Genomic DNA, 12,342 nt, shown 5'->3' with positions numbered 1-12,342 from the left:
GCCAGAGCCGGGTGGTTCAAAGGACACAGGACTGGGCACTGAAGGCCCTGGAGAAGGGGGCTGGGGATTGATGAACTCGGCCTCCTGGGCTATGGTCCAGGACAAGAAATGCTGGAGAGGATGCCACCTGCTGGTGAGGGACCACGGCTTGCACTGTGGGCGCATCAGAGACCTGGAGCCGGCATGTGCACAGAACAAGAATTCGGGCAGTTTTCCAAGTGTTGGTTTTCTGCTGTCTCTTTAGGGCTGTCACGTCCACGGGCCGTGCCCAGAGCCCCAGCGCCTCCCGTCCCGGGCTCTGGACGCGCAGGCTCCCACGGTGGGATGGGGGTGGGGAGGCGGTCTTCCTCTTTCCCTCCCCTCCATGTCCCTCCCCTCGCCTCGCCTCCCCTCCCCTCCCCTCACCTCGCCTCGCCGCGCCGTGCACGCCGAGGTCTAAGACTCTCCTCTCCATCAGGTGGAGCCGTCCGCGCCTCCCGCCTCCCGCCACCCGCCTCGCCCGCGAACTGCGCGCAGGCACCTTGCAGCGCCAGGAGGTTAACCGAACCCCCGGAGGAGGTGAGGCCAAGGACCCGCCGGGCGGAGATGGCCGGGCCGCCGTCGAGGCTGGCGCCAGAGCCCGGCCGGCTGTGGGTCCTGCAGGTACCGCTGTCGTTCTCGCTGCCCCACGTGGTGACTGCCGAAGATTGCCGTGGTTTTTCCGGCACTCAGGCCTGAAACGCCTCCCGGTCATTTTAGAGGCAGGCAGCTCACCACTTAATCCAAGCTTTTTTTTTCCCCCCCCCCTTTCTGCCGGAGACCGGAGGCTGCGGGGAGAAGGGGGTGGGGGGGTGGGGTAGGCGGAGAAGGGAACAGGCCCAGCTGGCCAGGGAGATCAGAGCCAGTTTGAGGGTCACGAGGCCAGTCTCAGGGACCAGTGGGAGAGCGAAACAAGGTCCTTCCAACCTCAGATTCCTACCATCCGTCTCTTGTCCAAGGCTGAGCGTGACTGTGTGTGTGTGTGTGTGTGTGTGTGTGTGTGTGTGTGTGTGAGCCTGATTTTCTTGTATTGCACAGTTTGCTAGCTTCCTGACCCCAGCTTTGCAATATTTCCCTGGGGGCCGAATTAAGCAAATCTGGGCCCCAGGCCACTTAGGAATTAACAGTCAACATGAAGCAGCAGCTTAAGGGATAAATGTTAGTTAAAACACCCAACGTTGCTTTGTGAAGTACAATCTACATTCTAATGTTATCCGTCTTACTCACTGCAAGGCTTGCCTTAGGAATGGTGCCCACACCTTAACATTTCTCCCCGCACCCAGTAGATTTCATGGAAAGCTCATGCCATGTGCTCCCTCTTAATATGTTGTCTGGCATAGGTTGTTTAGAATTATCATTCATCTTATTTATGTGCTAGGTTTGCCTGTTCTGTTTCACTGCGTGGTCTGTCATCAGGTTGGCACGCTAAGGCTGTGCTGACACTCTGTTTCCGTACCTTGTTTGCTAATGTAGCTGTTAGGGTGCCTCTTTGGGGACCTCTGAGTTTCTGTTGCTCAGCATTTCTTTTTTTTTCCCCCAAAGCTTGCTTACAAATTTCCCTTTGATATGTTTAACAGCCTCTAAGGGATGCAGTTAAATAAACTATTAAGTTAAGAATAGAAAAGTCAACAAAGCAGACACCTACTAATTTGTAGATCTTTGATGTCAACTACCAGATGTAAGCTCTTACCAGCACACACTTTCTCTTGGGGCCCTATTCCTCTTGTTCACCAATACCAAGGGATACATTTTTAAAGTTAACATCCATATGGAAACTTGGAGTTGGAAAGTGCCTTGAAGTCAGCAAAATCCCCCAAGTATGTAACACTGATGGAAGGAAGGCTAAGAGTTTCCCAGAAAGCCTCCGCAAGGTCCAGAGACTGAAGAAAGTAATGCTTGGTTTCATACTGAAAGGCACACATCAAGAGAACATCTTTCATTTTTCTCTCCTTACTCTTTACCCCGCCCCCCCCCCCCCCCCGGCCTTCTTCCATGCAATGCTGCATATTAGACTTGGTTGTAACCATCCTTATAGTTTGTATCTTCTGTACATCCTCTGCTTCCACACTATACCGTGAGCTCTTGAAGACATGGTCTGTGCCCTAGGTTTTATTTCCCTCGGTGCCCGTGTACCCCAGGTATATCTAAATGTCCACCAAGAAAATAGGCCTAGGTAAATTCACTTTGTTATCACCCAAGACATGGAATTTGATTTGAGTGTAGGTTTCACCGCAGGTAAAAAAGACCTGAAGGTTCTTGGGAGGCAGTTGCCTATGACCTTGGCCTCTCCTTCGCAACAGGATTCACAGCACCACTTGGAGAAAAGACACTCTCGGAGTGATGGAGTGCTTATTAGAGGAGAGGCTGCAAATGCCAAGACGGGCTCCCGTCTCCTTTTTAGGAAATGCACAAACCACGGTGATGATAATAATAATAAATGGGCATGTGTCACATACCTGCTTGATTTCCCTCTGGTTCCTTCCTTTTGTTTTGCAGGAGTAGTGCAAAGCAAACTAAGGTTTGCACGTTCAGGTTTTATTACCTACCTCCCCCTCCTAGGAAAGTCTCCAAAAAAATGCAAAACGTGCTTATCTCTTCCTCAACTCCGGAGACTCCCGCTGCACACACTGGCCAAGTCCTTCCTGGGGAAAGATGCATCTCTCCCCCCCCCCCCCCCCCCCCCCGCTCCCTCCAACCCTCGCGGCTTCCCTTTTCCCTTTCAGCCAGTTCCCAGTCCCCTGTGCAAAAGGCAGGGCATGGATATTTTAATGCGTGTGCATGCATATAGTCATGCTTAACTTCACTCCCGTTGAACAACATTATGTGGTGTGGACAAAAAGTCACAGCCTGCTCCCTGTTCAAGATGCCTTTTGGTCAATAACGGTGACAAAAGCTGAATTTCCCCCTAAATGCGGGGGTGGGGGGTAGGGGGGTGGGGAGAGAAGGCGAGAAAGAACAGAGCCTCCCCCCTCCGCCCTCCGCTTCGCATAGATCTCCTTTCTCCAAGTGTTTCCTCTTTAATTATGACCTGTTTCCCCTCCCTCTCCCCCCGCCCCAGCTTCAGTGAAAGGAGCCCTTCTGTCACTCGTCACTGGCTCCCTCGCCCGCCCGCCCGCGAGCTCGCGGTGGGAGGAGCCCGCCGGAGGAAGCCGTGAGCCCGGGCTGCCGAGAGCCACAGAATGGATCTGCTCCGAGCGGGGACGTCGCTGACGATCCCGGCTTCCCGCGGCGGCTAGGAGCCGGCCACTGGCCTCGGCAGGCTGCGGAGACCCGGAGGCCCAGGGAGAGCCGGGGGCCGCGCGCGCGGAGGCACGGACGCACGGACGCGCGGACAGACAGATGGTTGGCGCGAACCCGGGAGGACCGCGGCGGAGGCTGAGCACGGCGAGCCGCCCGGGAAGAGAAACTAACTGCAAACCCAAGTTGCCCCGCCGGCTTCCCCTCGCTGCGCTAAGGAATGAAACCTTTCCAGCTCGATCTGCTCTTCGTGTGCTTCTTCCTGTTCAGTCAAGGTAGGACCCCCCGCGCGGCCGGAGTTGCAAAGAAAGTCGGCTGGGTTGTTGTCAGGGCGCGGGAGGCTGAGGGCAGGAATGGGGGTGCAGGCTTCGGAAACTCGAACTGAGGGACGCGTCCGAGATGCGCTGGCCTTGCTCCTTTGCCTTCGCAAATGCAACAAAATGGTACTGTTTATTTTCCTTTGGAAGGCAGGGGGTGGGAGGGGTGACTCTCTCCTCTCACTTGTCAACATCCAGCCCAAACTCTCCGATGCAAATGAGTTCTTTATGCTCCCGGTATGTTAATTAGGCGGTGGCTGTGTGGTGATGCCGCTCTGAACTTCTGGGCACCGCGTCTCCGCCAGACTCAGGTTGGAGAAGGAGAGGGTAGGGAAGGAGGGCTTTGTGCAAGGTGGATATTTCAGCTCCAATACGGTCTGACTTGCCTGAGTGTATTCCAAAGCCACTGTGTGCGGCTGCAGATTACCGAATGCACCGTGGGGGTAATTTGCAGCGGTTGGGAAAAGCTTGTAAAGCGTTTTCCTTGAATCTCATCGGGTCCTCTGAATAAGGCTGAATTCTGAATCCTACACAGCTGTGGATTCAGGGTCTCAAGTGAAATTTCGCCCCTGGTGCTGATTGTTTCCTTTCTGCAGCCTAGCAGGGGCAGAGAAGCTGGTGGACTTTTCTGCAAAGAACTTTGCTACCTCCGGGCTGGCTCCCTGCCTCTGGGAGCCTCGGGGCCAGGCGGTGTTCCTGAAGGGAGGGGAGGGCACTCTGGGGAGGGATTGCCAGTGCCTACTTAGCCAAAGGCATCAAAAGTCACCTGTGGAATTGAGTGTGAAGGGGATAAGTAAACCGCCTCCTTCCCACTCTTTTGGAATGCCAATACTGCCTCTGCCATCTGAGGCAACATTTGTGCCAGCCAGCACGGCTCTGAGAGGGACAGGACTCTCTCAGAGAAATCCACAACAGAGCACGTCCATCTGTTGATTAAATGAAGGGTAAAAGTTTTCAAGAAAGCAGAGCTCCGCCATGGGTGGCTGGCTTTGCGAGCAAACAGTATGTCTCCTTCTCTCTCCCTGTCAGGGAGAAGCCACATGTAAGCAAAGACCCACGCCTCCTTCCTCTGCTTCTTGTGGTCACTGCAGATTCGCCCCCTGTCAAACTTTGCTTATGGCCATCCTCATTACCCCTGAGGGGCCTTTCCGCGTAACAGTATGTATACGCCCACCCCTGTATGTAATTATAATGTGTATACATACACACAGGCGCACACACTCATGTATTCATATGGTTGTGTGCATCTCACCAGGGCTCCCTACAGCAGCAGGAAGATAAATTGCCTTCCCGAGAGTTTTCAGGCTGAATGAATACGAACTATCTCAGAACACTGGTACAGAAACAGTTTGGGTTCTATTACCATTTTGTGAGATTACCCTCTTTCTTGGATGCCCCTGTGCTTGCTTATGGGCGCGCGCGCGCACACACACACACACACACACACACACACACACACACACTCCTGTTCTCCTTTGCCTCTTACCAATTTACTCAGGAAGTTGCATGGAGAATCCCTAAAAGGAGGAGCCCACCAGACCCCTCCACCCATGTTCACGGGACTAGTGCACATCTTAATCAGTCCACGAGTTGTTAGAAAGCTTGAGCTCTGATTCCCCTCTAGACTGGCATAAGAAGCCTTTGGTATCTAAGTGCCTCTTTGGCTGTCTGAAGCATCGCAGTGTGTGCATCTTCTGCTTTTCTTATCCTTTTCTCAGCACCGAGCTATTTCTTCTCTGTCTCATATGAATCTTTAAATATTTACCTATGGAGGTTAAATGCTGTGTTTCATCTACCCTTAGCCCTGAGAGCACTAGGAAGAAACCACAGCATCGTGCAGTGCCTGGTTTCTTATTCCTGAGCGTTCTGAGCTTGGTCAGCACTGGCCATCCTCCCAAATGATAGATGTCCTACCTAGCCCACGGGGCTCCAGAACGGGCCGAAAGAAAGACAATGAGACAAAGTGAAGGTAGCCGGTCAGAATACCCCCTCCCCGGACCCTGTACATTTTGTGAATAGACAGCCTCTAATGACAGGAATTAAGGGCCAAGTGGGACAATTTTTGTGGACTTTTGTGATATACCTTCTGACTTGATCGGTGGACATGTATTTTAATGTGGATGCTGTTGCGAGTATCGTGAACCCCCCCCCCCAGGGGATTCTGTTTGACCCTCTGCACATACACGATTAGTTCACATCCTGTGCCCACCTCCAGAGTGCCATGTATTTACCAAGTTATTAGCCAGAGCGTGTCCACTTCCAAGAGGTCGTGAGGGGACGAGCCCGCAGGCCGTAGGTGACACCCGCGGACATCCCCCTGATGGAAGTTGCACCCTGCCTGGCGTGCCCCCCGCTGAGCCACCCATCTGACCCACCCCTCCTCCTCCTGGGCTACTTTTGGAGCAAAAGTGCAGAGACTCAGGAATGCCCCCCCCTCAGAGAAAACAAACGTCCAGGGTTCTTTTTAGGTCTTTCTCTGGCACTCTGGTGACACCTCCATCTGCTTCCCAGCACCTCTCACCCTGGGAGCCTATGTGTCATGTTAGAGTTTCTGGAAACACAATTCTGGTGCTTCCTGTTCCCGTCGTCTTCGTTTGCACAGTGAGGGAGAGCGCCCAACAGTGCTGTGAAGACTTTGATGCCAAAACATATAAGGAAAGACTCCTAGAGTCCCTCTCTTCTAAGTCGTCCATTCCTGGTTCACCTTTACTTTTCTCCGTAACCCTTTAGAGAGTGAAATTCAAGTATAACTGATGTCCGTGTCGTGCTGTATCCCCTCTTCTTTTAAAGTTTGGGCTTTTCGTGTAGATGGAGATTAAATATTCATTTCCCTTTCCTAAGGTGGCAGTAAAAGGCCAAATGGCATCCCTCCATTTCCGCCCCAGCCAACGTCCGTGGGCCTGGCTCCCCCCACAGAGAAATGGAGAGCTGCCAGTCTGTGCTGCGTGTGGGTTTCTCTCTTGCTGGGGTTGCCTCTTCCATCAGCTGTCAGGGCCGCGTGCTTTGTACAGAGAGGGATAATGTCACAGCACAATTTGCCTCCTGCAGAGACGAGGCATGTTCTGCCCCTGGGTGAAAAAGAATCGATTCTCTTGTCATCCATAAAGTTAGAACTTGCTGTATTTTTTTCCCTTTATCATTTAAGTTGGCCCACAACGATTTCCCTCTGTGCCCTCCTTCATCTTCAAGAGCCACCCCATCCAGCCCGCACATCCACCTCTTAAGTAGCTACGGAGGACTAGTGTTCTAGCAGGACTCAAGATCCCTGCCTTCCAGCCCATCTCAACGCCGAGACGGTCTGGGGAAGGGACAGGGACACAAAGGTGGTGGCTTGAACCCAGACGCTGTTTGGAAACTTGTTCTCCTCCCTGCTCGCTGCCTTTTCGCCTAGCACTCCCACGGAGTCTGGTCCGGCCTAATTACTTTGTGGGTCTGAGGGTTCTAACTCTGGAGAGCCCAGACCTCTTGTTGGGTTGACATGTGTGCTGTGCTGCTCTGAACGTGTTGGGGTGGAAATGAAAACTCGCCTTTACCTGTCCATGACGTCCCTGAGTTGAGGATTAATCTGGGGTGTCACCTCCCCATTGGGAAGACTCTAAGTGACTTGCCCTCCTGACTTGCTGGCAGGAATCAACAAAAGAGCTGTCAGATGTCTACCAGAGGAGCAGGGAGGTTCGTGGTGACATGACTCTCGAAGGGAATAGGAGAGCCTGAACCAGACGCGGGGCGCATAGCTTGTGAGTGGAGACAGCCGGCTAAGACGAGGGAAGCCACAGGGGATGGCAGGAAGCATGGAGAAGAAGGAGGCCTTAACTTGCAAGAAACGCCCTTGGGAACGGGGAGGGGCACCAGAAGATAGCCTGAGCACATCAGAGGCAGCCGAAAGAATGGAGGGATCATAGGGGGTACAGGCCGAGAAGGCACTGGAACAAGAAACTGGGAGTGAACAACTTAGCAGACATTTCCCCTTGCCCAGAACCGTCATATAACAAAAGATGAGGCAAGTAGCAAGAACGATGCTCCTCCCCCCACTGGCACCCCAAGTGATATGACGTCTTGTCTAGAGGAGGAAGAATAGCTTCTTTTGTCCTAGAAGGTCAATGCCCAACTGCCAAGGGTGCGGGACCACTTCTTTAACAGAGCTTCTGGGTGAGGGCGGCTGGGACGTGTCTCTTGGGCATGGGGGTGGTCTCTGTGAAAGCCCAGCAGGGAGCTTTCTGTTGCCAGCCGGACCTATTGAGGAAGGAAGAGATACTCCCCAGGGGAAGAGGGGTGCGGGTGGGGTCAGAGCCTTCACCCTGCACTTACAGGGTATGGAGTGGGGCCTCCCTCTTGGGTTACAAAGAAGGATCTTCCTTGGAACATGGCAGCAGCCAGCTAGGCATGGGACCAAGGAGCCGCTCTCCCTGGTGTGCCTGTGTGGGTGGGAGCCAGGGCCAGCAGGAGACGGGGTGGAGCAGGGGATTAGGCCTGAAGATGCAATTTTTCTTTTTTGTTCAGCCCAGTGGGGGTGACTTAGGCGGCATTATATTGCAGACCCAGAAAAGCACATGAATAATCCAGAGTGAATTCAAGAGATTTCAATAGCAAAATAATAACAATACTAATGATACCTTTGATTTGCAGAGTACTTTTCTTCCAAGGAGATAAAAAGATAAACTGTTTTGGAAACATGAACAAGGAGAAGAAAATTGCCTGCCTAGAGGAGTGGGCTGGGGTGGGGGGCAACAGCATTTCACTTTAGGGTCTCCTGTAAACCAGGGGTGGGGAGGGAGGCACATGGGCGCGGGCATCATCGCAGGCCACAGGCCTTATCCTTCTAAAACCCTGAACTTGTAGGTGAAACACCAGGGCAGGCATTTTTAATAGGGGTCAACCTAGAAAGAGTGAGGCCCTGTACCCCACCTGTGCCTGGGAGCAGGGACGCTCTAATTCAGCAGTGGGGAAGCTTCTAAAGATCATGAGCAGGCAAGACTCTTAACCACTCCAATAATCCTGATCTCATGGTGGTTCTTGCAGCACAGCGATTGGGGCTCCAGCCTTTCCGTAGGTCAGTGGACACCCCAGTGTTCATGGTGCCGGGGCTGGTAGGGGCTCCAGCTCCAGGCGTTGTCTGTTCCCCTTGGGTTTCACGTCCGCGTCACTGCTGTCCACAGGGAGTGAGGCAGTATCCGGTGCTGGAATGTACGAGCTTCCCCCTGTTTTCCAAATAGAGAGGGTTTTCATTCCCAGCGAGGGGAGTGATCCAGACAGCCCTCTACATTGAGGCACACTGCTGTCCCTGATGTCACTGCATATCACTTTCTTTTCCCTAGGGAAAACCAGAAACTACAGTTAGGTGTGCACGTCCAGTAGTACAGATACCTAGGGGCGCCTGGGTGGCTCAGTCAGTTACGCCTCTGATATCAGCTCAGGTCATGATCTCCTGGTTTGTGAGTTTGAGCCTTGCGTTGGGTTCTGTGCTCACAGCTCAGAGCCTGGAGTCTGCTTCAGATTCTGTGTCTCCCTCTCTTTCTGCCCCTCCCCTACTCTCTCTCCCTCTCCCTCTCAAAAATAAATAAACTTAAAAAAAAAAAAAAGAATATAGATACCTTATAGATCATTGGAATACTTCTCCCACATTCACGCAAAGAATGTCGTGTCCTGCTTTCTGCCAGAGCTTGGGAATTCAGCATAGAAGGGCTTCAACATTCCACCCGCTCTCAGAACCCATGCTGTTGCCATAGAGTAAGGATCTCCACCACCATATTTAACGTGAGCGTGAATTAACTTCTTGCTCCTGAGCCACTGAAGGAGCTAGGGATCAAACATTGTGCTTTTCCTCTTTTCTCTTCTCCTGACTTTAAAAATGAGTACTCTGGCTGTACATTTCTAGAAGTCAGTAAATGTCAATATTGGATAAGTGTTTCCTTTATATCACTGCAATTTAGCATAAGCTGCTTGGAAACAAATGTCTTCTGCAAGCATACAATGTTTCGGTGAGTACACAGTCAACACCACTACGAGGATTAAATAAATGTCAGCTTTTCTTGGGTATGCTCGTAACAAGGCAAACCCATGGAAATAGCGGCCAGCATGGATGAATCGTGCTCCCTGCGGAATCACTCTGTTGCAGCCCTTGCTGGGGCTTGGAGGGGAGAGTTCACACTCCCCCATCTCCTTCCTGGAAATAAAGGCAAGGGAGTAGCCAGATCCGGGTTCCTCGGGCATGCCCCGGGGAGGCTCCCCTCCCCCATCCCGCCCCACAGTCTAGAAGTCTTCTCATGCCCTCTCCAGATTCCTCCCATCTGTGACCCCACCCTAGACGGACACCACTCATTGCTAAAGTGTAGCGATGTCCAGAACTTAGGACAGATCCGCCCTTTTCCTTTTCCTTTTCCTGAAAGGGGAGGTGAGATCCTCCCTGTAATCTTCCACCTGGGGTTGGTTTCCTCCTGGGCAGAGTGAGAGAGATTTTACCTGAGGCTGTTTTTTTTGAAAACTGAAACCAAAACTGCCATGGCTGAGTTGTCAGTATGAAAAAGATGTGTGATTATCAGGCTGAATTATCAAGATGGTCTTCTTACTTGGCCTGTGTTCCCTGGACAGTTATTGCAAGTTCAGTGTCTTTCTAACCGATGCCTAGAAGACAGGAGTTTGAAATCTGACACCGACTTGGAACAGTGACCACCAAGCCTCGCATTCGTCTTTCCACACTTTATCCCCAGGGGCTCCGTGTCGCCTGGTGTCTCAGAGAGCCACATTCTCTCAGTCCGTCCTTTGTGATAAGATAGCACGCTATGACACCGAAGCTCAGCCCTTGACCACTCGGCCAGCGCGCATCATGGGCCTACTGTGCGGTGGGCACTGTGCCAGGGACTTTTGATTCCAAGACCCCTCAGACAGTATTTCTGCCCCAGTGGGGTCAGTCGGGTCAGGGAGCAGACACTTTGACCCACGGTCACAACGTGATGGGCTCAGAGCTGGCCAGAAGTATTCTGAGAGCAGCCGAAATGGCCGAGGGCATCAGGAAAGGCTGTATCGATTTCAGAGGATGTCTGGGAGCCCTCCCGGCGGGGGGGTTGGGGGGAGAGAGAAGAGTATTTCAGGCTGTGGCTTAGAGTGTATGCAAAAGAAAGAAAGCAGGATAGAATGTCATATATTCGGAAGCAATGGGTAGTGTGGGTGGCTGGAATGTGAGTGCACTGAGGGTAGTAAGAAGCTTGGGAAGGAGAGGGTCAGCTTGTCAAAAATACCATGCTAAATGTTTGATGATGGACCACCAGGATTAAATCTGTCTTTAGAAACATTGTTAGTATCTCTGGGTCTGTTCTCCTCTTTACGCCTTGGGTCCTATGGACAAAAAAGGGGGAAGAATCCACAGGTGATTTATTTTTCTTGGTATCCCCTGTTTCTTATATGGGACTTGAATGGAAAAATACTCACTCTTTCCAGTTCCTCTTCCTCCATAGCCAGCCTCCAAAGGGGTGGAAAAAAGTGAGCAAGAGGGTAAGTATGGACGAACCGACCTTAACTGTTGGTCTCCATTCCGGAGGAAGGCAGAGAAGAAGGTTGGGTAAACACACACTTAGGAACAGTGCGTTAGATACAGAATGTGGAAAGAAAGAAAGAGACATGGAAGCTGGGATGGCTGGGGACACACTGGATTGTTAGATGGTGTGTGCACCGAGGAATGGGATTTCCCCATGCCAGCCCCGCATTGAGGACGAATGGTAAACCAGGTAGGGAGACAAGAACAAGAAGGAGATAAGGGGGAAATGCCTAGAGACCTTCTGCTGATGATTTCTTTGCTCTTCTGAAGAGAAGCTGTGCTGTCTTTGGGGAAAACAAGGTTACAGGCTAAGTGATTCTACCCAGAAGACGTTAAGGATGCTTACAGGTCTCTCCCACCAAGTAACCTTTCTTTCAAGAGTAAAGAACGTCATCAGATCCTCTCATGTGTTCCGTGTTTGAGCCTGCTCTCATCAGGAGTGAGTGGGGACTAAGAACAAGCTCGATGGCGAAGCAAAACCTGCATTGTTTTGCAAGAAAGTAGGCAGTGACGTTTCTCAGACGGTTGCTATTTAACTCTAGTGTCTAAGGCCAGCCTATTGAATAGTCTCCCATTGCTGAAAGCATTCTAAGGGTAGAATTCGGGCCACCAAGACTTGAAGAGTCCCTTCTCAAGCAGTGGATCAAAGAGTTAGAATAGATGTCATCCAGATCCCCCCCCCCCCACCAAAGATTCCCTGAATCTTATCTATTAGCCACAGCCTATTGATTTGGGCTAATGAATTCCTAGAAGATAGACGACGTGTTACAGATGGCTCTGTCCGGCACATTTTCTTGTCCGTGCCAGGCACATCCTTTTGGATTGTGGTGGTGGTGGTGGTAATAAGAATGTTTGCATGAGGATGATGAGGAGGAGCGTTGATACCAAGCTTCCCAAGCTGTGGAGTGCTATTCACAAGCACTGCTTATAGCACGAGAGGCAGCTGTCCTGCCCTCCGAAAGGTCGTGTCCCTTGACCAGAGTCACTCTCCTCTGGTTCCCTTTTTCGCCTGCCCTGGCGCTTCTCAAGACGCGGGGAGGCTTAAGCTGCTCCACGTCACCCACGCTGAAAATTGCGTAGAAGGTTCTAGGCCGTGGCACAAGACGGAACAGGTCCTCCTAACTTGTGGGAATCCTCCATGTTGAGGCATAGAGAAGGATTTCAAGGATTTCCGGTGACAATCAGGGAGCTGACCTTCGAACCACGACCTAGCCCTGCAGCTCTGTCTTTTGATTCCCG

General features: G+C 52.0%; 1 protein-coding gene across 2 annotated transcripts in view; it reads left to right on the top strand.

The window, feature by feature from the left end:
* The first annotated feature begins 3,174 nt into the window (after nucleotides 1-3,174).
* KIRREL3 (kirre like nephrin family adhesion molecule 3) overlaps nucleotides 3,175-12,342 on the top strand; it is a 549,921-nt gene continuing 540,753 nt past the window's right edge. For both annotated transcript variants that reach the window (XM_047823798.1, XM_047823797.1), the window contains exon 1: nucleotides 3,175-3,530. In XM_047823798.1, coding sequence (XP_047679754.1) covers nucleotides 3,476-3,530 — 55 coding nt within the window. In that variant the 5' untranslated portion in view covers nucleotides 3,175-3,475. The remainder of the gene's footprint in view (nucleotides 3,531-12,342) is intronic.

The sequence above is a fragment of the Prionailurus viverrinus genome, chromosome D1 (genome assembly GCF_022837055.1).
Source record: "Prionailurus viverrinus isolate Anna chromosome D1, UM_Priviv_1.0, whole genome shotgun sequence".
Lineage (NCBI taxonomy): Eukaryota > Metazoa > Chordata > Mammalia > Carnivora > Felidae > Prionailurus > Prionailurus viverrinus.
The sequence above is the reverse complement of the archived record's forward strand: the minus strand, read 5'-3'. Positions and strand labels throughout refer to the sequence as shown.